Genomic DNA, 26,804 nt, shown 5'->3' with positions numbered 1-26,804 from the left:
GAATCATTATCATACAAACAACATTACTGAATCATTATCATACAAACAACATTACTGAATCATTATCATACAAACAACATTACTGAATCATTATCATACAAACAACATTACTGAATCATTATCATACAAACAACATTACTGAATCATTATCATACAAGCAACATTACTGAATCATTATCATACAAGCAACATTACTGAATCATTATCATACAAACAACATTACTGAATCATTATCATACAAACAACATTACTGAATCATTATCATACAAGCAACATTACTGAATCATTATCATACACACAACATTACTGAATCATTATCATACAAACAACATTACTGAATCATTATCATACAAGCAACATTACTGAATCATTATCATACAAACAATATTACTGAATCATTATCATACAAACAACATTACTGAATCATTATCATACAAACAACATTACTGAATCATTATCATACAAACAACATTACTGAATCATTATCATACAAACAACATTACTGAATCATTATCATACAAACAACATTACTGAATCATTATCATACACACAACATTACTGAATCATTATCATACAAGCAACATTACTGAATCATTATCATACACACAACATTACTGAATCATTATCATACAAACAACATTACTGAATCATTATCATACAAACAACATTACTGAATCATTATCATACAAGCAACATTACTGAATCATTATCATACACACAACATTACTGAATCATTATCATACAAGCAACATTACTGAATCATTATCATACAAGCAACATTACTGAATCATTATCATACAAACAACATTACTGAATCATTATCATACAAACAACATTACTGAATCATTATCATACAAGCAACATTACTGAATCATTATCATACACACAACATTACTGAATCATTATCATACAAACAACATTACTGAATCATTATCATACAAGCAACATTACTGAATCATTATCATACAAACAACATTACTGAATCATTATCATACAAACAACATTACTGAATCATTATCATACAAACAACATTACTGAATCATTATCATACAAACAACATTACTGAATCATTATCATACAAACAACATTACTGAATCATTATCATACAAACAACATTACTGAATCATTATCATACAAACAACATTACTGAATCATTATCATACAAGCAACATTACTGAATCATTATCATACAAACAACATTACTGAATCATTATCATACAAACAACATTACTGAATCATTATCATACACACAACATTACTGAATCATTATCATACAAACAACATTACTGAATCATTATCATACAAACAACATTACTGAATCATTATCATACAAACAACATTACTGAATCATTATCATACATACAACATTACTGAATCATTATCATACAAACAACATTACTGAATCATTATCATACAAACAACATTACTGAATCATTATCATACACACAACATTACTGAATCATTATCATACAAGTAACATTACTGAATCATTATCATACAAACAACATTACTGAATCATTATCATACAAACAACATTACTGAATCATTATCATACACACAACATTACTGAATCATTATCATACAAGTAACATTACTGAATCATTATCATACAAGTAACATTACTGAATCATTATCATACAAGCAACATTACTGAATCATTATCATACAAGCAACATTACTGAATCATTATCATACAAACAACATTACTGAATCATTATCATACAAACAACATTACTGAATCATTATCATACAAACAACATTACTGAATCATTATCATACAAACAACATTACTGAATCATTATCATACAAACAACATTACTTAATCATTATCATACAAACAACATTACTGAATCATTATCATACAAACAACATTACTGAATCATTATCATACAAACAACATTACTGAATCATTATCATACAAGCAACATTACTGAATCATTATCATACAAACAACATTACTGAATCATTATCATACAAACAACATTACTGAATCATTATCATACAAACAACATTACTGAATCATTATCATACAAACAACATTACTGAATCATTATCATACAAAACAACATTACTTAATCATTATCATACAAACAACATTACTGAATCATTATCATACAAACAACATTACTGAATCATTATCATACAAGCAACATTACTGAATCATTATCATACAAGCAACATTACTGAATCATTATCATACAAACAACATTACTGAATCATTATCATACAAACAACATTACTGAATCATTATCATACAAACAACATTACTGAATCATTATCATACAAACAACATTACTGAATCATTATCATACAAACAACATTACTGAATCATTATCATACAAGCAACATTACTGAATCATTATCATACAAACAACATTACTGAATCATTATCATACAAACAACATTACTGAATCATTATCATACACACAACATTACTGAATCATTATCATACAAGTAACATTACTGAATCATTATCATACAAGTAACATTACTGAATCATTATCATACAAGCAACATTACTGAATCATTATCATACAAGCAACATTACTGAATCATTATCATACAAACAACATTACTGAATCATTATCATACAAACAACATTACTGAATCATTATCATACAAGCAACATTACTGAATCATTATCATACACACAACATTACTGAATCATTATCATACAAACAACATTACTGAATCATTATCATACAAACAACATTACTGAATCATTATCATACAAACAACATTACTGAATCATTATCATACAAACAACATTACTGAATCATTATCATACAAGCAACATTACTGAATCATTATCATACAAACAACATTACTGAATCATTATCATACAAGCAATATTACTGAATCATTATCATACAAACAACATTACTGAATCATTATCATACACACAACATTACTGAATCATTATCATACAAGTAACATTAATGAATCATTACCATACAAGCAACATTACTGAATCATTATCATACAAGCAACATTACTGAATCATTATCATACAAACAACATTACTGAATCATTATCATACAAACAACATTACTGAATCATTATCATACAAACAACATTACTGAATCATTATCATACAAGCAACATTACTGAATCATTATCATACAAGTAACATTACTGAATCATTATCATACAAGCAACATTACTGAATCATTATCATACAAACAACATTACTGAATCATTATCATACAAACAACATTACTGAATCATTATCATACACACAACATTACTGAATCATTATCATACAAACAACATTAATGAATCATTACCATACAAGCAACATTACTGAATCATTATCATACAAGCAACATTACTGAATCATTATCATACAAGCAATATTACTGAATCATTATCATACAAGCAATATTACTGCTAATCACCAAAAACTGGCTTCACTTTCATTGTTTCACAGGTAAGTACTAAATTATCAATATATAACGATCATTTCTGGACAACCTGTACAAAAAATCCATGGAAAATGCTTCTAAAACTTGAATGAAAAGCATATTATTTGGATTAGATGGAAACGGCACAAAACCCCTATGCAGGTCTAACCAGCTTCCTCCAAAGGAAGAAGTTCTATGGGAGTATGAAATTCACAAACGGTCCCCAGTTGCATATATATCCCTATTAAGGGGAGATGACAACGTTAGGTTTTTGTAACTTTTGGAGAGAGAGGTGTCGACGTCAAAAAAAGAAAAAAAAAGGTAAATGCAATATTACTGAACCATTTATGTATGAGCAACATTAATTACTCTATACGTCTGAATCATGAAACTTTGCATTTTGTTTTGTAGATAAAGAACAGAACGACTGTTCATATCCCGAGATTACAGTTGGCGAAAACGATAAGGAATTTATCTTCACTAAATACACGGAAGGTACAGTCGTGTGGGCCAGGGTTGACGGATATCCTTGGTAAGTATTGAATAACGCTCTCGAATGGTCAACAAAGGATAAGCAATGTTCAATTTACACAAAAGAAAATCCCTCTTTATTTCATTATATCATTCAAGCACCTGCAAAAATTCAAACGGTCTTTCTTTATGAAAAATAATGTCTTTTAAATGTTGTCCATTTTCAGCTTCGCATATTTGTGCTCTTTCCAAAACATTATTCATGACAGATTGCAGAATCTCTGGATTGCAATTTAACTCCCTTATTTTGTTCCTGATGTTTTCCTTCAATTTTTAAAAGAGTTTTGAGTTTGTTAACATAGACTCTGTCTAAGATATCCCTTGGGCTATCTCTTATACGAAAATGCCATCGATAAGCTCTTTGAGTCAAAACAATTGGCCTCTGATTTTGGTAAAACAATTCCACATCTTTCATACGTTGTTCAATGCTATATTTATGCATAATTAATTTTTGACATATTATCCGTCAAATATCTGAAACTGAGAAAAAATAATCATTAATCGTAAAACGACAAAGATTTTCAACCCTTCAGTGACGGATATCCTTGGTAAGTATTGAATAACACTCTTGAATGGCGAGCAAAGGATAAGTAATGTTCAATTTACACAAACATAAAATCCCTCTTTATTTTAGTATATACATTCGATCGCTCCAGAAGATATCTCACTACTGATGCAATTCTCTATCTATATAACAGCCAAGTACGTCCAAGGATGGAATACTGCTGCCATATCTGGGCAGGAGCTGCTAAAAACAGCCTATCCTGCCTTGACAGAGTACAAAATAGACTTCGTGGCTTAGTGGGGGATGCCCTTTTCTCTACCCTGCAACCTCTCTCCCACAGAAGAGGTGTTGCGAGCCTATCCTTGTTATATCGTTATTTCCATGGCAGGTGCTCGTCTGAACTCCAATCTTTGGTCCCCCCTCACCAATCTTTCACAAAAAACACCCGTCTAGCTGAATCCACTGTGAAAAATTTCCCCCACTCTTTATCTGTGCCTAAATCAAAACGCGGATTCCATGAACACAGCTTCTTTCTTAGAACTGCACGCCTGTGGAACTCTGTTCCGTCTGCCTGCTTCCCACCTGACTACAACCTGGATGTCTTCAAGTCCAACGTTAAATTCCTAATGAACCGCCCCCTTAAGTAAACACTTCATCAAATCTCCACACTAACGTATTGTACTTGCAATAACCCTTATCCCTGAGTGGCTTCCGGGCCTTGATAAGTGGTGACCACCATGTAAAAAAAAAAAAAAAGAAGATTATTATGAATTCACGAATTCATGATAATCAATGTTTATTATTGATTCAGAAATTGTGTTTCGTAAATAATATTTTAGGAATGTTCAAATCTTAAAACGGTTGATTCGTTGTTTCATTTTAAAAAGCTAAATTTGCAATATCATAACATCAGTGCTGCCATGGTCCAATCAATAATGTGTTCGCTTATGAACTTAACTTTTGCAAGTTTGCGTCTACCATGTGGCAATTTTTTTTCTTTTTTGCACTTACAAAATTTTGCTTTCGGTTTTGTTTCTGGCTGATGGCACCCTAGTCCCATATTTTTTTTATTGACTTACTAAATTAATATATCATATCAATGCCAAGCATCTCCTCTGCTAGGTTTTGATAACTTTTAGCAATAAAATTAACATATTTATACAAGAAAACAATGACTGCTGTAGTTTTAGGTCTTAACATATGTAAATTTGAGTTCTGCACCATGCAAAAAAAGAAATGACTACGTCCATCATTTGCCCCCCCCTTTAACTTCAAAAGTCCCCAAGGCCTTTATTTAACATATTTAAATTTGAGTTCAGCACCATGCAAAACTGCTAGATAGACATACACAGAAAATTATGGACAAATATGGTAAAATAGTCTAAAAAATGGAGTGTTTTTATTAGTCCTAAAAGAGCCCCTGGGGCACACCCAAGAGTTATCGCGACATACAGACAAACAAAATTATATAGAAATCAGTTAGTTACAATGTTTCAGAAAGTTTTACAAAAATCCAAGGCATCAATTTTTTTTAATAAGCACAAAAGTGTCAATTTTAGCCATTTTAACCCGAAAGGGAACCCCGGGGGGGGGGGGGGGGGGGGCAACCAGAAAATCTATTATTACTTTTTTACTCATATCATGTTTAATGTTTGTGCAAAATTTCCAAAAATTCCAAGGTTTAGTTATTGAGAAAAGTGCGGACAGACGAACGGACAAGGGTGAATTTACAGGTCCACCCTCCTTTTGTCAGGGGGACCAAAAAGGCAAGATTATTTTAGCAAGAAGTGACTGTTTATAAAAGAAAGAATATTCGGAATCAGCAAAGCAACACAACAAATGCCGGTTTTTAACTTGTGCATTATGGAATAAATTAAGTAAAGTTATAGTTTTTTTCAATTTTATTATCAATTTGTTCTAGTTGGGTATGGAGCATCCTTCTGGATGGCAAACATTGACCCGCTATCTTATAGATTTCAACCAAGAAATTAAAAAATTTTTTTAACTATCTCTCTTAGTGTAATTGTTTATATCTCTCTTGCACTTGGTTCAGCAGGTATATTTGCCAAGTAGTTTTTGAAATTCTTTTTCATGAGTCCAGTTTTTTTTTTTTTTTTTTTTCACGGTGGTCACCACTTATCAAGGCCCAGAAGCCACTCAGGGATAAGGGTTATTGCAAGTACAGTACGTTAGTGTGGAGATTTAATGAAGTGTTTATTTAAGAGGGCAGTTCATTAGGAATTTGTTAACGTTGGACTTACAGACATCCAAGTTGTAGTCAGGTGGGAAGCAGGCAGACGGAACAGAGTTCCACAGGCGTGCAGTTCTAAGAAAGAAGCTTTGTTCATGGAATCCGCGTTTTGATTTAGGCACAGATAAAGAGTGGGGGGAATTATTGATAGTATTTTCAGCTAGATGGGTGTTTTTTGTGAAAGATTGGCGAGGGGGGGACCAGAGATTGGAGTTCAGACGAGCACCTGCCATGAAATAACGATAAAACAAGGATAGGCTCGCAACACCTCTTCTGTGGGAGAGAGGTTGCAGGGTAGAGAAAAGGGCATCCCCCACTAAGCCATGAAGTCTATTTTGTACTCTGTCAAGGCAGGATAGGCTGTTTTTAGCAGCTCCTGCCCAGATATGGCAGCAGTATTCCATCCTTGTTTCTCCTATAATTACTGGAATGTTAGAAATCTTCCTAAGATTCCAGTTTCTTTTCATGTTGTATATAAGACCTTGGTATTTTGTTGTCTTTTCCCCTATCGGCTCTGTTTAACCCCGCATCATTGGGGACACAAACTTCAACCAAGGTTGTTTCTTTCTTCTTCTTTTCTCATATCACTATGTCAGGTTTTATGGTTCCGTTTTCTAGGTATGTAGCTGTATGAATTTCATAGTCATGGTGGATGGTGTATGACTTATTTCCAATTGTTTTCAACTGGTAGGATGCCCCATCCCCAGCTAGAACAAAACGATAAGATTAAAAACAAAGATCTTCATCATTTCATGTCATTATACGTGCAACCACGCTCATGAAAAAAGAATTTTAAAAACCATCTGGCAAATATACCTCATGAACAAAGTGCAAGAGAAATAAAAACAATTGCGTTTTTAACAGTTAAAATCTTAAAAAGATCTCTTAGTTGGAACTTTTCAAAAAAAGTGGCTAAATACTAAACATGATATAAACATGATACAAACACGATATAAACGCAATAAAAACACCATATAAATACGATATAAACATGATATAAACACAATATAAACACCATATAAACACAATATAAACGTGATTATAACACAATATAAACATGATATAAACAAAATCAACACAATTTAAATACAATATAAAACAATATAAACATGATAAAACATGATATTCACACAATATAAACATGATATAAACAATATAAACATGATAAAAACACAATAAAACATGATATAAACACAATATAAACATAATATAAACAAAATAAACAATGTAAACATGATATTAACACAATATAAACATGATATAAATACAATATAAACATGATAAAAACATAATATAAACACGATATAAACACAATATAAACATCATATAAACACAATATAAACATAAAGCTTATTAATATTAAAAATACAGGAAGAAACCCTTGGTCCATGATAAATATTAAGCTTAATTAATAAAATACACTGCGACAATAAGCCATTGGTTCAAATTAAATACTAAGACAAAGTAATAAAAATGTGAGAAGCAACCGGTCTAAAATAAATCTATCTATCTATATCTTCTATATATCTATAAAAACAGAGATGTGTGTGCCACAGACGATTTCTGATTGGTTAATCCAATAATCACATCTCCTAAAAAACTATGGTTCGTAGGCTCTTAACTTTACCATAAAATATTATGGCTTTATTTATTGTCCATCTTGGAAGGGTTTAATTTTTTCCTAACTTGCGATTTACAAATTACAAAAATACGAAACTAACTTACAATCTAACAATCGAACCTCCGACATCACGGCCGCCATTATGAAACTAAACTAAAAAAGAAAAAAACGCGCGTCCACTCGTGGTCTTTACATTTTGGGTTTGGGTACTTGTGCAGTTTTCCATTGACATTGAAAAATGGAAATATTTTAAAAAAAAATATATTGTACGTACTCGTCATGGGATAAAGTTTTCCTACAGAAAAAATCACGTAATTTCATCAAGTAGTTATTTTTCTATAGCGAAAAAAGAAAAAAATCAACGCTACAAGAGAAATTAAACAGAAAGTTCAAGTAGGGGGATTTCCCCCTTTTTTTTTATAGCGAGGCCAAATTTCGCGAATTTGACCTTTTTTTTAAAGCAGTTTGGCCTTCAAAATTTCTGTTTGGCCATTTTCTTCACCGATGAAATAAAAAAAGCAAATAAAAACAACGCAATAAAACTTTTAAAAATACGGCAAACTTTTGTTGTTCTTGTTTGTTTTTTTTGGTAATTTTCCTTAATTTTTTATTTTTTCAAGATAATACTATTAAATGGACACTATTATGCCAAATTAGACCCCCCCCCCCCAAAAAAAAAAATGCACAAAAATTCGAGATTTAAGGTTTTGATGAGATAATTTAGCGAATTGTCCGGACTATTGCGAGATAACCATCCATTAGTTTTTCCTGAAATTTTGCCACAAATTGTATTTCATTACATAGATGTGCATAGTAACAACATTTTTTTGCCGAAAATTCCCGTTGCGTCTCCAGATTTCATCGGTGAAGAAAAAGGCCAAACAGAAATTTTGAAGGCCAAACTGCTTTAAAAAAAGGCCAAATTCGCGAAATTTGGCCTCGCTATAAAAAAAAAAGGGAACTCCCCCTACTTGAACTTTCTGTTTGGTAAAGAATCAAGATGGCTGAATTATTAATTACTCGCTTATAAGACTATCATTACACACAAAAAAAATATAGATTTATTTTTGGGTAAAGTTCCCCCGGGTTTTCCTTTCACTTGAGTAAATAATGGTCTTTTGTTATATATATGGCGTACTATTATCCTTATATATATGATGTTTATGTTTATAACAACATCTTAATACGGCGCTGCTGATCCATAGTCGTTTCGACTGACGGATGCCACACACATGTTTATATATATATATATATATATATATATATATATATATATATATATATATATATATATAAAGTGTCTGTGTGTGTCTGTGTGCATTTCCCTACGCTAAAACGCTGTCAATTTTAAGCCTAGAGATTCGAAATTTGATATACAGGGTACTGAGATTTGGGAAAATCGATGTGATAGGTTTTCGACAGAAATTTGGCGATTAAGTGGTCAATATTCAACGATTTGACCTTTGAGAACTCTACCAAACTCCTCCTACAATTTTGGGTCTAAACAGTAAACACGTGATATTTTAGATATAGATTTCTTGGACATGGATCTAACTTATTAACTTTACTTGATCCCTAAACAATAAATGTTAAGAGGTCATAATAGGGGTCAAAGTTTTAAAAAATTGACCGTTTTTTTTTTTTTTTTTCTCAGCATTAACCTCAAAACACCTGGGCAACGCCAGGCACCGATTGCTAGTACTAAATAAATTCAAAACTTTTCTTTCTTTAGTTTCTTTGTTTTTTGTTCTCCTTTCAGGTGGCCTGCAATGGTTGAGATGGATCCAGACACTTTAACATATTTTGATATTGAAACAGAAGAAAGCATGTACCCTGTAAGTCCATCGTTCTTTCTATTGAAGAGATGCTAGGTTATTGGTTCCTGGAAAATATTGGTCAGCCTGCTGCATTTCCATTTGTCAATGCTTAGATTAGAAATATTCTGATAACAAAGAAAAAAGAAATGTTTGAATAACAGAAAGAATGTTCCTATTTACTCGTCTCTCCACGAGGGCAGAGTTAGACAAAAGGTTGGTTTTTAATGTGGAGAAAATCCAGCTCCTCAAAAAGGGGCACTCTGGATAGAAACAAAAATAAAAATTGTTTCAGTCATGAAGGATCCCTACTCCACCGACCGAGGGCAGAAAAAGTGAAGTGCATAATCAGAACAGATACTACACTGTGATCTTGTTTATTCATTTTTATTATTCGAAAAAATTACAATTAATGTTAAAAAAAAATGCAAAAATTACAAACAAGAAACCTAGGCAAGAAATTTGGGAGAGAGGATGGGTGCAGGGTTTTTCTAAAATGTCTATAGAACTTTGAAGAATAATCTTAGCTAACGCCATCACCATAATACCACATTCACACCGTGGAATTAAACTTACTCAATAAATTCTTCAAGCGTTTTTATAAAAATTATGTACGTGTGTGTGTGTGTGTGTGTGTGTGTGTGTGTGTGTGTGTGTGTGTGTACAATTTTTTTTTAAACTAAAAAAGAGAAAAAAGTTTATTTGAAAAAGTCTTTGAATTTGAAGGCCAAGGTCTGATTCTTGAGGAAAGTGAAAAGTGCAGCATTAGAACAGATACTACACTGTGATCTTGTTTATTTAGTTTATTGTTAAAAAAAATTACAATTAATGTTAAACAAAAATTATAAACAAGAAACTTAGGCATGATGCCCTTAAAAAATTTGGGCGAGAGGGGGGTGAGTGCAAGGTTTGTCTAAAAGGCCATAGAAGTTTGAAGAATACTCTTGGCTGGCGCCATTCACCATAATACTGCATTCACACCATGGAATTAAACTTACTTAATAAATTCCCCAAGCGTTTTTTATAAAAATTATGTACATGTGTGAGTGTGTGTGTCTATACAATTTTTTTTTAAATAAAAATAGAAAAAACTTAATTGAAAAAAGTCTCTGAATCTGAAGGTTAAGGTGTCAGTATTGAGAAAAATGCAAACAGATGAATGAGAGTGAATTACTAGGTCAAATCCCTCCTTTGTCAGGAGAACAAAAAAAAGAACAACAAAAATTTAATTAAATAATTTTTCAGTTTTGAAATTAATTTTTGGTGGCCATATTGTTTTTTTTTTTCTTTGCTAAAAAATGTTTGAATAAAATTCCTTTCTGACATAAAAGAGTAACATCTGTTTTTTTTTTTTTTGTTTTTTGCTTTTTTACAAAGGAGTCACCACTTATCAAGGCCCAGAGGCTACTCGAGGATAAGGGTTAATGAGTGTACGGTAATCAATGGGACAATTGCGGTAGTAATCGTTAGTAGTGGAAATTTGGTAAATTGGATTACTTAAGGAGAACGGCTCATAAAAAAAAATTTGTTTACGTTGGACTTGAAGACGGCCATAATGCTGGAAAGCAGGCAAATGGAAGAGAGTTCCACAAGCGTGCAGTTCTGAGAAAGAAACTTTGTTAATCTATATTTAGGTTTTGGCATGGATAAAGAGTGGGGGAAATTATTGATAGTGGTTGCAGATAGACGAGTGCTGGTACAAAAACTTTCACAAAATGTCACTAAATAATATGCATGAGCTGTAAAGTGCTTGTTGTTTCATTAATGTTGAAATATCAAGCGAGTGGTTCTGTAGAAAAAATTAATAAAAAAACAAATTTCAGTTGTGAATTTTTTAGATGAGGGTTAATTCTTTGTATTACTTGTTTTAATCGGACTATTGTTCTCATCTTTTATTTTTTATTTGTGCAAAGTTTTAGTCGGATTGTCCTTCGGCCGTCCTCAGGCATGTTGGTGGTTGTTTGGAAAAGGAAAGAGAAAAGTTACTGGTTCCATAGATCTTTTCTGAGTTACACATCCAAAATATCATTTGGCTTTAGAGATGTGTTTGTGTCCTTTTAGCTAGTCTGTTTACATACTTATCCACTAACGTTCAGTCTTAAATTAAGGAAAAAAAAGTAAATATTTCAGTGCTTGACTTTTTTTTAGATGAGGGCTAATTGTTTTTATTACTTCTTTGGATCGGACTATTGTTCTCATCTTGAGTGTTATTTGTGCAACTTTCCGGTTGTTTTTTTTTTTTTTTTTCACACATACGAAAGCGCAGCCAAAAAAGCAAACCAATTCCAAGAATACAAAAATATCTACGGAACCAGCAACTTTTCTCTTTTCTTTTCCAAACAATAACCAACGTGCCTGATGACGGTCGAAACCAAACCGATCAAGTGTTGCACAAGTAATAGAAAAAATATTTGATAATTAAAAAAAAAAATGGAAATGTGTGTGAAAATAGTGTTGTGGTTTTTCGTTATTTTTCAGAAAATGATTAGAAGAATGAGGTTTTGGGGAACCAGTTTCGCTAAAAAAAGCAAAGCTAATGAGCAAAACCATATGAAAAACACACCCAAGTCACTTATTTTTTTTGGGGGGGGGTTCTGCGTAGCTTTAATAAGTCAGTAATATGACCTTCTGTTCAGAATTTTTGAGATAAGCGATAATTGTTTTTTTTTTTCACACATATGAAACCACAGCCAAAAAACCGAAACCAATTCCAAGAATACAAAAATATCTATGGAGCCAGTAACTTTTTCTCCTTTCACTAAAAAAGCAAAGCTAATGTGCAAAACAGTACAAAAAACACATCCAGGTCATTTTTTTCCCCCCTCCACATAACTCTAAAAATGTCAGCAATATGGCCGTCTGTTCGAAAACTTTGGAAACACCTGGTTTAAATGATTCCAAATTTATGTTTCTAAAGTTTTTAGATGAGGATTGATAATTTGTATTATTTGGATTATTATTAACATTACTGTTGCACCGGCCTTTCTAACACAAGGGAAATTACACCGGTTCTCACTATATACAGTGCCAGTAATACCTACACCAAGGGAAGACTAGCTGCGTGCAAGCCATTTTTATTATTACATTTAGAAAAATTTTTTTTTTTTATTGCATTTTCACCTCAAACAAGGCACATTGCCACTTTGTTGTAGGGGGCTACTATCAGGGAAATCAGCATCAGTGTTGTGTAGGAAGTTGGGCAGCAAAATGTCGGTTCACGTTACACTTGAACTTCTGTATGTCAGTACAGTAGGGGAAGCAGGGACCCAGAAGGGAATTCCAAAGTCTAGCTGTTCTGGGGAAGAAACTACTGGAGTAGAAGGCTCTCTTGCATCTAGGGATCTCTACTGTGAAGGGGTGGGATTTAGCTGGTTGTCGGGTTTGTCGGGGGTATTTATGTCTAGGGGGCACAAGTGCTTGCAGTTCATCAGAGCATTTACCGTTAAAGTACTTGTAGAACAGGCAGAGGGATGCAACATTTCGTCGATGGGACAGAGGCTGAAGTTTAGCTGACAGTTCAGGACCTATCAGATTGGCGATTCTCTTTTGAACCCTGTCCAGGAGTGAGAGACTTACTTTTCGCATCTTGCATATTATTCGCACAACAATATAACATCCGATAGTTTTGCAGGTGCATCTTGTCGAACTTGGAACTCTGTACAGAATTTAAAACGGAACCTTTTATTTAATGCTTGTTCTCGTTCCAACAGCCATGATCCAGCAGAAGTTTGATAAAATTGGTTCTGAGATGGGTATTATTTGTTGATGACACCACTCTCTATAACAGGCACGAAGGGAAAACAAATGAACACATATCTAAGGAAATGGCAGAAACATTAGAGGAAGAGCTCCAGTCTGTAGTGGAATGTTCAATGCTGTCAAGACTAAGTTTGTTTCCTTTAATAATTACAAGAAACCTCGCCAACCATCAACAGCTATGGCAAAAGGTACATTACCTGAAAGTACTTCATTCAAACTCCTTGGTTTACAGTTCACAGGGAAGATGAGCTGAAACAGATACAGCAAGGACATTGCCGTGGAGGGAGGTCATTTATGAATATCAGGTATAATAAAGGTTCAAGGATTGACCCCCCCTTTTTTTTTTTTTTTATTCAATTTTCACCCCAAACAAGGCACAGTGCCACTTTGAAGCAGGGGGCTACTATTAGGGAATTAATTAGCGGGGTCATTATGAAGGGAGATGAGTAGAAAGATGTTTGTTAACATTACACTTGAACTTCTGCATATTATTGCAGTTGGGAAAGCAGAATCCCGGAAGGGAGTTCCAAAGACCCGCAGTTCTGGGGAAGAAACTATTGGAGTAAAAGGCTTTCTTGCACCTAGGGATCTCTACTGTAAAGGGATAAGACTTAGTAGCTTGTCGGGTTTGTCGGGGGTAGTTACGTCGGGGAGGTACAAGTGTTTGCAGTTCGTCAGAGCATTCACCATTAAAGTATTTGTAGAACAGGCAGAGGGATGCAAAATCTCGTCGATGGGACAGAGGCTGAAGCCTAGATGACAGTTCAGTACCTATCAGGTTGGCGACTCTTTTTTGAACCCTGTCCAGGAGCGAGAGACAAGCAGCAGATGCACCAGCCCAGATGTGACAACAGTACTCCATACATGGGCGAATGGTTGCCTACCCCTGAGGTACACTCGCATTTATATCATATTGTTTAGATGTACGACCATCGAGGACAACCTGGATTCTTCTCTTATTTAAGAATGATTTAATTATGTTAAGTATTTGTCCAGTAATACCATATGATTTGATTTTCAAAAGAAGACTATGATGCCATACCTGTCAAAAGCATTAGATATATCTACGGCTACTGCCTTTCCCTCCCTTGCTTTATCCAGTGTATGGTATATACGGTCAGAGATTACAGTTAGAATGTCTGCAGTAGTAGTAGTAACCTATTAGGTTCTACGATTCTCTTTTGAATCCTGTCCAGGAATGAGAGACTAGTAGCAGATGCACCAGCCCAAATGTGACAACAATACTCCATACATGGATGAATGGTGGCCTTGTAGAGGTACAGGATACTTTCAGGCATAAGTAGTTTTCTAGCATGGTAGAGAGAGCCCACCTTCTTTACAGTAGCCTTGGCAATACTCTCAATGTATCTGTTCCAACTCATGTTCTCTGTGAATGTTAAGCCAAGGAGTTTGAATGAAGTATTTTCAGGTAATGTATCTTTAGCCGTAGCTGTTGGTGGTTTAGAAGGTTTCTTTTGTTTTCATTCAGTTTCTCCTCGTGTCTGTTATAATATAGCATCCAATCTTCTTCAGGTGCATCTTGTCGAACTTAGAAATCTATATAGAATTTCAAACAGAACCCTTTATTTAATCCACGAGAGTAGTTTGTTCTTGTTCCATCAGCCATGACCCGGTAGAACTTTTAAGTAAATAATTTGTAATTGTATTTTTAATATTGCTTGTACTAAGAGTATTTACTACTTCCCTCCCATAATTGGGGGGGGAGATGTCAGAAGGTGAGAAGAACCAATCCAGCACCCCTAAATAAGGCGCACTCTGGTCCTGTAAAAAAATGCCTGAGTTGGCATTCCCAGTGAGGATGCCTCAGACAACAATCAAACTTGCTCCACTCAAAAACTAGGACCACTCAGAACTGATGCCTCAACCCAACAGTTAAACACCACTGAACTAACCCAGTTTCTGATGGACTGATTGTTGAGGTTGGAACAGCGGGCACAAACTGAAATAATTGGTGTAAGTACTAAGGATTGAACCTTTAACCTCTAGAAAACTGTCATTTAGAATTAATTATTACTTAGCATTTTTATCTATTGTTTCACTACATGTCTTTGTAGACAATTCTAGTATGAATTTTAGGAGCGTTGAACCTATTCTTGTATTAGTTGTGCAATCTTTTATATATACAGGGCTCATACAAACTTGAAAAGTCCTTATTTCTATTATTACCTTGAAAAAAATTGAAAATATGGAAAAATCCTTGAAAATTTATTGAAAAGTGTTGAAAATCATAGTCTTTATGTCCAGTAAAAATTTGTGTTGTAATATTAAAAATATAAACCAAATAAATACTATTATTTTTTAACTATTAATAAAAATTACTTGTAAAATATTGAAAATAAAATCGAAATACATTATGAAATTGCATAGTATAATTGTGGATACAAGAGTTACGTCCCTTTATCACAAAACTACCTTGTGTAGTTTTGTGATAATGATTAAAATCTCCGGCTATTTTTGTTTTTATTTATAATTTAATTTTGGGGGAGGTGAGGGCAACAGGGGGGGGGAGAGTAGTGGTGACCATCATAAATAAAAATACTCCCATACCCTCTCTAAAAAAATACTTTCCTTGCATGGACGGGACCCTTCAATGATGCCCCCCCCCCCATTCCCAATGTGATAATTTAAAAAATTAGGCCGGCCGGACCGAAAATAATGGGCACAACAGCGGCCATCTTGGTCAGAAATTAAAAGCCATTAAGAGAATTAATATTTGAGATGAAATAAAGAGTATTTAAAACATTAAAAGTTTGGAAAATATGGCAATTAAGCTACACAGAATTTTCCACATTTCATCCTCATGAAAATTTGTCAGGCTATTGCATGGAATTCATCTTGCTTCATGCTTTTATATATACTGCGTACTGGGTTTGCTAGTCAGCCAATCAGATTCTTAGTTTTTCACTCACCCTTTTATTGTAGCCAAATGAGTGTGCGTGCACTTGTTTCTTTGTTGTTTTTTTTTTTTACAAGAATTTTCTTTTTTTCTTAGCCAAGCTTTTATCAGACATTCACCTTTCTTTGTTCATTTTTGGAGGAGGTGAGTCATCCTTCTTTGTGTATTAAAAGGTTACTTGTTTTAACTTGGGTGTGCTTGGATATGTTTTCTTAGTTTTACTAACGGAGGGGGGGGGCTTTGCTCGGTCGTAAAATACACTTAAATATATTTTAATTCGTCCAAATTTTATATATATATTATTATAGAGTCGTGAACTCATAGGCGGCCACCTCGGAATAGACTCCGGCCAAATTGCTAAGGAGAGTTGATTTGCCCACCGATGGGAAACCTGGAATGAATACCAACACGCGTCAATTTTTAGTCAACTTTTGGGAAAGAAATCTATACGAAAGAGCCATATTTCTGTCTATGCGGCTCGCATCGTTTATTTTATACTAGTGATATGATATTTTAATTTGTCCAAATTTTATATATATTATTATAGAGTCGTGATTTCAAAAGTAAAAAAAAAAAATATTTGGGTTCCATCAGCTAGAATCGAAACCAAAAGCAAAACTGTAGTATTCAAAGCTGGTGATGTTACCACTGTACTAACGTGACACGTATACGATCTGATTGAAAATAAACTAGAATGAATGTATAACAGTTTTTTCAATTTTGATTCCTTTTTGACTCCTTAAAAACTATTTTAACTGGCTAAAGACTCATAAAAGAATGGTCTGTAAAAAATCCAATCATTTGAGGTCTCTAGTACTGCTCTGCAACCTTTAGTTTCAGAAGAGATAGAGTTTGAAAATATGGAGAGACAGACAGACAGGCATAGTGAGTTTTTATAAATTAGATTGTTATTATTATTATAAACTAGCGGGGGTACCCGGCGTTGCCCGAGTGTTTGTTTCCGGGGGGGGGGGGAGTTTTAAAAAATGTTATGGTAGGTAAGTAGGAAGGATCAAACCCGGAGTCATGAGTAAAAGTAGGAAAATAAAGTGTGAAAAAAAAAAACAAAAAAAAAAACATCTGCAACGTTAACAGTTCGGCCACCAAGAAAAGTCCATTCCAGTTGTTTAGGAAAAAAAAAAAAACCGACTACGGTAGGTCGGCGCGAACGTGAAAATATAATGTGAATTGTCCAGCACGCTAACCACTACGCCACAGAGCACTGCAGCTTAGTTTAGTGATTTTAAATAACTTCACATGAAAGAACTACGAAGCCAAACCGGTGTTCTCTTCTCAACTGTTCCTTGTGAACGATCCCCAAACGGTGTTAAGTGGTGGCAGGGGGAGGAGGAATTTATTAGAGAGAAAATATTTTACCACTTCCATTGATCTTAACCGATTTTAGCCGTAACTTCTCAGCAGAAAAAGTATAGAAATCTAAAATTATCGAGGAATTTGAGAAATAATAAGCCTATAACACACCTCAGATATTGTTCTGCCGTTTGTGCATATTATATTTGCATGAAATATCTTGATTTTTAATCCTATTAAGGTCAAAATCAGGCGGGGGAAAAATGAGTTCATTTTATTTATATAGAGATGACGTGTTCGGTGGAAGAACGACATAAGTGCCACGATACTTTTCACAAGAAAGAGATTAAATGTTTGGAGTATAATAATTTTGCTCGTTGTAATTTCCTATTTTCCAAAATGATTTGAATATTAATGCAACCTTTTCCAGGCCATCTATTTTTACAAAACATTTTTTTCTTGCAAGAACATGCTTCTCTGATGCATTTTAAAGACATATTCTTCTCCACTATTTCATTTCTGTTTTTCTGTTTCCCTTTCCCACTGGTCAACCATTCTTGTTCTCTTTCTTCGAGTCATATTTGAAGCGGCTTACAAAATTAATTTTTTTTTAGATGTTTGCCTTTAATGAATAACAATGATTTGCAAGTCTGTAAAAATCAAAACAACCAGAACATATTTAAGTAGAGAATTTAAACGTACGTCAAATATTCAAACACTTATTTTCACATGAATATTTTGAATTCAGTAACGATTTTTTTTGTTTTTTGTGATTCGATTCTCCTCAATATTTTACGCGTTTTGTGACAAAAAAATCTCAAAATTTCAACTTTTGGCACTTACGTCGTTCTTCCACCAAACGCGTCAATGTGTATATATATATATATATATATATATATATATATATATATATATATTAATGATGGGACGATTCCAATATTTTTCCCGATTTTGATACAATTATCGATTCATCTTCTTTATAAATCTCTAAATACAGGGTGTCCATAAAGTTCGTGTGCACTTTAAAAAAATCTATAACTTTATTTATATTTGCGATAGAAATGATCTGTAAAAAATGTTATAAAGTTTCATGTAACTAGTTTTAACTATAGTTATTGAATAATTTTTCACCACAAAATTCGTAACAATTTTTAGATAAGTAAAAAATAAGTAAAAAATATTTTATTTTGATTTTCAGAATCAATTTGATCCCATGGCTTCAAATGTAGGAAAAAGTAAACTGTGTTCTTTGGTTGGCTGAATTGAAATCTACTATTGCTGTACAAAGAAAGTTTAGAATTGAATACAATAAAAAAGCGCCTCATAGGAACACCATTGTTAAATGGATGAAAAAATTTAAAGAGACAGGCTCTGTCCATGATAAACCACGGTCTGGAAGTCCATGTGTCAGTGACGAAAGTGTTGCTACCATAGAAGAATCCTGAAAGCTTAAAAAATATAGATTTACTTCTTCCAAATCCATTTTAAAGATTATTTCTATTGCAAATACAAATAAAGTTATAAATTTTTTAAAGTGCACACGGACTTTATGGGCACCCTGTATTTAACTATAAAATGGTTATTTTGTCCTAATTACAGTAAAAAGACATCTTAAATGCGCATATATTTTCTCAAACGTAAAAATACAGGGTGATCTATAGATTTTAATCTTACTGGAAGTTTAAAGTAATAAATATTTATTAGTTTATCATTACTGCCAGCAGTGGAAGATTTTTTTTGAAAATCAAATCAAATAAAAATGTAAAATTAAAGAAATTCTTTTTGGCATCGGAGAATAGACAGAAACTTTTTCCGATTACAATTCCCCCTCAAATAGCCGATTTTACTGATTCCCAATTCTGATTAATCACCCCCACCAATAATATATATATATAGTTACTGCTGGTATGCAGGCGGTAGATAACACATCTACAATCTAACATTTTAGTTGTATAGGACGCGTTGCTTGTCACATCGTAGAATGTAGAACTGGATGAAAATATAAGAATTTAAAAAATCGAGGCATAGCCAATAGATTGAGCCGTGGCCCATATGGTTTGGTCGTCAGTATTGTACACTTCATGAGTGCGACAACCTGGGTTCGCGCCTATGTCGGAGCACGTCACTGATGAGATGCAGTACATCGAAATTCACTTTGGGTCTGGCGTTGTCCGTTGTCGATGCAATTGCTCGATTCTATCTAATTCTGGGTTCTAGCTTTATCGTGAAAGGTGCATGTGAACGGGTATTTATATATCTATGTATATATTATATATATGTGTGTGTGTACGATTTAACTGATTCCCAGTTCTGATTAATTGTTCCAACAATAATATCTATCTATATATCTATAAAAGTGAACGTGTCTGTGTATCTGTCTGTGTGTCTGTCTATGTGTGTGTACATTTCCTAACGCAATAACTGTCAATTTTAAGTTTACAGACTCAGTTTGATGTACAGGGTACTGAGATTTGGGAGAATCCATGTGATCAGTTTTCGACCAGAAATTTGGCTGTTAATGAGTCAAAGTTCAACGATTTGACCTTTGAGAACTCTACCAAACTCCTCCCACAATTTTGGGTTTAAACACTTGAAATTTTAGATATAAGTTCGTTGGACATGGATCTAACTTAATAACTTGAGTTGAGCCCAAAATAATAAGTTTTAAGGGGTCATAATAGGGGTCAAAGTTAAAAAAAATTCACTGCTTTTTTTTTTTTTTTTTTTTTGCTCAACATACACCTCCAAATACCCGGGTAACGCCGGGCACCCATGCTAGTATTTATATAAAAGTGAACGTGTCTGTGTGTGTACATTTCCCTACACAATAACTCTCTCAATTTTAAGTCTACAGACTCGAAATTTGATATACAGAGTACTGAGATTTGGGAAAATCTTTGTAATCTGTTGTCGGCCAGAGATTTTGCTGCTTAGGGGTCAAAGATCAACGATTTGACCTTTGAGAACTCTACCAAACTCCTCCGACAATTTTGGGTCTAAACACTTGAAATTTTAGATATAGGTTCCTTGGACATGGATCTAACTTAATAACTTGATTTGAGCCGAAAACAATGAATGTTAAAGGGTCATAATAGGGGTCAAAGTTAAAAACAATTTGACCTCTGCAGTCTCTCCCAAATTACTCAGACAATTTCTGGTCTAAACATTTGAAATTTTACATAATGGGTATTCAGAGGTAGGACAAGCTTTTTAATCAGTTTGGGTCGAAAATTTTTAGTTACCAATATATATGTATGTATGTATGTTTGCATGTCTGCCTAAAAGTTTCAACAGAGGCAATGGATTTTTACAAGATAGGTATCGTTTTGAAATTCGACCTTTCAGACGACAAATATCGAAAAATTGGCTCAAAACATTAATATCTTCACCTTCAACTGGGCACTTCTCTACAGGAGGGGTCGCTTCTTTCACCGATATTTTTGAAAATCATCCTCTCTTTTCGATTGTCTAGCCTTAATTAAAACCTACGTGACTTCCGGTTTGACGGTGGTCGTAACAGCAAAGATGTCAGGTTTTTTCCGTGTTCTTTTCCTCGTTCGCGGTACAGGTTCGAGCCTGCCTTCCTACTATTAAATTTTTTTTTTTTGCTCAATGCACACATTCAAACACCCGGGCAACGCCGGGCTGAAATGCTAGTATAAATATATATATATATATGTGTGTGTGTGTATGTTTATGTACAATTTTAACGATATATATATACAGTAGCGTCCAAAAGTTAAGGAACGATCGATTATTTTTTTTTTTAATGGCTTCTAACTTTATCTATGAAATAGAAAAAAAAAATTTTGGTGAATTTTCCAATGTTTAATAATGGTAGTTAAAGAAAAAATTTTTGATTTTAATACATATTAGTTTTTTTTTTTTTTACATATAAATAAATTTAATTAAATTATAGGCGTCCAAAAGTTAAGGAACGAGGGAAATTCATTATGAAAAAATAAAGAATCCTTTCAGTATTTAGTGAAAAGCCCCTTGTTTTCAATCCCACAATCTTTTGCTGCAAGACAGAACCAATCATTCACATGTTATAAGTGAAATATTATTCCAGGATGTTTTTATATATTCCCATAAATCATCAAGATTTTTTGGGTTTTTTTCTGTGATCTTATCACCAATAATTTTCCAAACATTTTCAATTGGATTCAGGTCTGGGCTCTGAGCTAACCAATCCATAACGCAAATATTGGATCTATTTAGCTTTTCTAAAACTATTTTTGCTTTATGGCACGGTGCGTTGTCTTGCATAAAGATATCAGAATTAGAAAGATTAGGTACCACATGTTCTCTAATCAATTCTCTGTACATTCGGGCATTAACTTTTCCATGAATTCTCACAAGGGGACCAGTTCCTTTTGAAGATATCATGCCCCATACCATTATACTCCAAATTTTACTGTTCTTTTAACGCACTTAGGGGACAGTCTTTCTCCATTTTTTCTTCTGACATGTGGTCTTTTGTCTGATCCGAAAAGATTAAATTTAGATTCATCAGTAAAATGAACCTTTTCCCATTTTTTTTCTTACCAAAACAAATGTTTTTCGGCGAATAACAATCTGGCCTTTTTATTCTTAATAGAAATTAAAGGCTTTGAGCATGGACTTCTTGAACATAATCCAACTTCGTTTAATCTTCGTGAGATCGTTTGTCGGGAAATCTTGTGTCCAGTTTCGGATATAAAATCCCGGGATATCGAAGCCGCAGTTTTAAAGCGATCAGAACGAGATAATCGAGTGATTTTTCTATCCCCCCTTTTAGTTATTATTCGGGGTCGATTTTTTCTTTTCAGTCAATGGTAAACCTTTTTTTCTATTTTCAATAATCCAAAAAACAACGCTTTTAAACCTTTTCAATATTTTAGCAATCTCCCCTATGGACATTTTTTTCATCATAATGGTCACAAATAAGCTGTTTTTCTTGTACAGATAGCCTTTTTCGAATATTCGGAGTCAGCATTTTGTTGTTGTTAATAAAATTGTTAACGTTTGTATTAATTTTCTGCATTCCTAAACTTTTGGACGCCTGTAGTTTAATTAAATTTATTTATATGTAAAAAAAACTAATATGTATTAAAATCAAAAATTAAAAATTTTTTCTTTAACTACCATTATTAAACATTGGAAAATTCACCAAAAATTTTTTTTTTCTTTTTCATAGATAAAGTTAGAAGCCATTAAAAAAAAAATGATCGATCGTTCCTTAACTTTTGGACGCTACTGTATCTATATAAAATAATAGTCAAAGAACAAAATATAAAGACAGATCCTGGTTAATTCATACTATTATCCCAAACCGTTTTTCCTTAAATAATTTAAACAAAATGAATAAGATTAGAGAGAAGAAAAAAAAAGTGCACATAGGTATTTAAATAGCGTATTTTTAAAAGTGTATATATATAACCTTCCCATACACACATTTATAGTTTCCTTCCCGATATGGGTAGGATTCTAACACTGTTTCCTTTTCACTTATGCATGGTCTATGATTGTTTTCTTCTTCTGCATTTTTCCTTTTAATGTCCTGAGGATGTCCCCTGCAATAGGGACGAAACGTTGATCACCATTTTATAAATTCATTCGGTTTTTCTTTTTTCAAAACAACATAACGTCAACCATCGCTGGTATTTTTATTTTATTTTTATTCATATATGTGTGTGTGTATTTAGTTTTAAAGTTAATTCTTTTTGCTATTTAGTTTCTACAGTTTAAATAATTTTTGGGTTCTTTAAAGATTAGGATTTTGAATTTCTCATTTAACCATAATCTACAAGTGTCATCTAAATTCCTACATCTACATTATTGTATGATTTTCCACTTGAGTATAAAATGGACTTTTCTTAACATTTAATGAAAATGTTTTACTTTTTTGTTTTAACGTTTTTTTTTAATTGTTTTAACGTTTTTTTTTTTTTTTTTTTTTTTTTTTGCTTCATACAGAAGTACTATCATGTTGTGTTCTTTGGCAAAAAGGTATCTCGTGCTTGGGTGACACTTTCTAACATTGCTCCGTATACAGGAAATAGACCTGCACCATTGACTAAAGGACTGGTAAGCGTACAAAACGAAAATATTTGAGTATTTATTTACATCGTGTTGGGTTTTCAGTTTTTTTAAAAATTATATTTGGCACCTATTTGTTGTTCTTATCCTCAAAACGTTAAAAAAACATGACTGTCTATTGGTTGGTTGTTTTTGTTTTACGGTCTATCAACCTTTTTCAGGTTATTTAATGCCGAAGCTAGTTATTTTGAGGAATGATTTTTAATGGAGTATATTTGTTTTTTAAGTCGGATTCTATTTAACCCATAGTTGTGACCCTAACAGGTACTACCACTCCAGGTCAGAGTGGGCCTGGGAGCAATGGCAGTTAAAGGGTGGCTCCACACTCCCCAAGGCCTGCAAGGTGGGGCCTCACCATATAGTTTTAGGTCATATCCAGGACCTGTCTGTTTACGGTTTCAAATTGGCTATTAAAAAAGTCATATTAAGAGGAGACTAAGTTTTTTTATAGTTTCTTTTTAAAAATGAAAAAAAAAATGTGCAAGTGCATTGACATTTGTTCCTTTATCATTTATATTAAAAAATATCCATAAAAACAATGTGTTGTGTGTTGAGTTTTCATTGAAAAAAATTACATTTTTTTCAATGAATTCTTTTTAACTTTAAGAATATAAAAAAAATTTACTAAAATTGTTTTAAATTCGTCATTATTTGTTTTCATTTTTTATTCATTTTATTCAATGTGTTTTAAAAGTTTTCAACTACCGTGGAATTTCCACGAGTTCTAGTTCTTTTTTTTTTTTTAATTTTTGTTTTACTCATGTCCCCCCCCCCTTACAAAGCATATCGCCACTTGGACGTAAGGGCTACTATTTGGGGCCATGTCTAGAAAAGATTAAGATATTTGTTTATGTTACATTTAAACTTCTGCATATCAGTACAGCCAGGGAAGCAGGCAGCAGGTAGGGAATTCCAAAGTCTAGCTGTTCAAGGGAAGAACCTATTAGAATAGAAAGCTTTCTGGCATTTAGGGACATCAATAGTGAAGGGGGAAGATTTTGTTGCTAAGCAGGTTTGTCGGGGATATTTATGTTGAGGGGGGTACAAGTGAAAAGAGTTCATCAGAACACATCCATTAAAATATTTGTAAAACAGGCAGGGTGATGCAACATTGCGGCAATGAAACAGGGATTGGAGCTTAGTTGATAAAGTGGGACCAATTAGATTGACAACTCTTTTTTGGACTTTATCTAAGAGGGAGAGACCAGTGGTAGATGCACCAGCCCAGATGTGGCAACAATACTCGATGCATGGGCGAATGGTGACCTTGTAAAGGTACAGGATACTCTCAGGTGTGAGTAGTCTTCTAGCTTGATAGAGGGAATCCACCTTCTTTGCAGCAGCCTTGGCAATGTTCTCTATGTATTTGTTTCAGTTCATATTGCCCGCAAATGTTAGGCCGAGGAGTTGGAAGGTAGGGTGCTATTTGTCATGGCTATAGGGGGTTAAAGGAGAGCAGCTTAGTCTTACTAGCATTAAATGTTACCATCCATTTACGGCCCCTTATAATTCGATTTTATTATAGTTTTATGTGCAACTAACTCACATACTCACACTCTTGAGGTTCGTGACATTTTGTGGTTACATTTGTTTGCTAATTTTCGGCTTGCTAGGTTTTTATGGTTATGACAGCAAAAATCGAAATATTGAATCTCAAGTAAAACCAAAGGTATCAACTTTATTGTTATGTCACAGTAATGAACATATCCAAAAACGACTAAAAACGATAAGGTATAAAATTAATTATTAATGAAAACAGGTTTTAAAGACAATTTGCTAAGTGCAACGTTTCAGTTGGTGTAACCTTTAACCTTTGTCAGGCCTGTTGGTCATTGGAAAAGAAAAGATAAAAGTCACTGGATCTGTAGATGGTTTCAATCAATTCCCATTTTATTTATGCTGTTATATTCATTTATTTACGACCGAACGAATTAGATAAACCAGGTCATAAAGACTTAAAAATACAATTATGTGATTTTTGGAATATGATATTTAGTTCAACCTATTTAGTTAAAAGGTTAGAAACTGTTCCTATATTTCTATTTGTTTTACCTATTTGTATTTAATCTAAGCTAGCAATGGTATCAACTTATTTTCATGTCACAGTAATGAACATATCTAAGAATTATAAAAAAAAAAACAAAGTAGAAAATTAATTATTAATGAAAATAGTTTTCAAAGACAATTAGCGAAAATTAAAGGAACTTGTGTGTCTGCGAGGTCATTTCCTATGGACTCCAAAATGGCTGGACTGATTTTTATGAAATTTCACACAAAAGCATTTTATGTGTTTGGCAGTGTTCTTAGATAAGTTTAAGTATCGATAATCGAAATAATCCGATGAAAGAAAAAACAGACGATTTTGACCAAAGTTAACACCTTAAACAGCCGAACATCACAAGTGTATTTGAGAAGTTTTATTACCACACAAGCTGAAAGGCCTGACATATAAAATCAACAGTTCATTCTTTGATATGACAGGGGTGCATTCAAAATTAATGTTTCTATTTAAATCACAATTGGATCATGATACTTAACTTTTTCATTTTAAACTTTAATTCAAGCCATTTACAATATAAATCTCACCCGTCTGTTTAAATGTATGTATGT

At 33.2% G+C, this 26,804-nt stretch overlaps 1 protein-coding gene across 3 annotated transcripts in view; it reads left to right on the top strand.

The window, feature by feature from the left end:
* The window catches only part of LOC145269116 (uncharacterized), a 247,765-nt gene that overhangs the window by 207,843 nt on the left and 13,118 nt on the right, over positions 1 to 26,804 (top strand). For all 3 annotated transcript variants that reach the window (XM_080124705.1, XM_080124708.1, XM_080124707.1), the window contains exons 5-7: positions 3,816 to 3,936; positions 10,072 to 10,147; positions 24,072 to 24,182. In XM_080124705.1, coding sequence (XP_079980831.1) covers positions 3,816 to 3,936; positions 10,072 to 10,147; positions 24,072 to 24,182 — 308 coding nt within the window. The remainder of the gene's footprint in view (positions 1 to 3,815; positions 3,937 to 10,071; positions 10,148 to 24,071; positions 24,183 to 26,804) is intronic.

The sequence above is a fragment of the Euprymna scolopes genome, chromosome 45 (assembly GCF_053919585.1).
Source record: "Euprymna scolopes isolate OS-2025 chromosome 45, ASM5391958v1, whole genome shotgun sequence".
NCBI lineage: Eukaryota > Metazoa > Mollusca > Cephalopoda > Sepiida > Sepiolidae > Euprymna > Euprymna scolopes.
The sequence above is the reverse complement of the archived record's forward strand: the minus strand, read 5'-3'. Positions and strand labels throughout refer to the sequence as shown.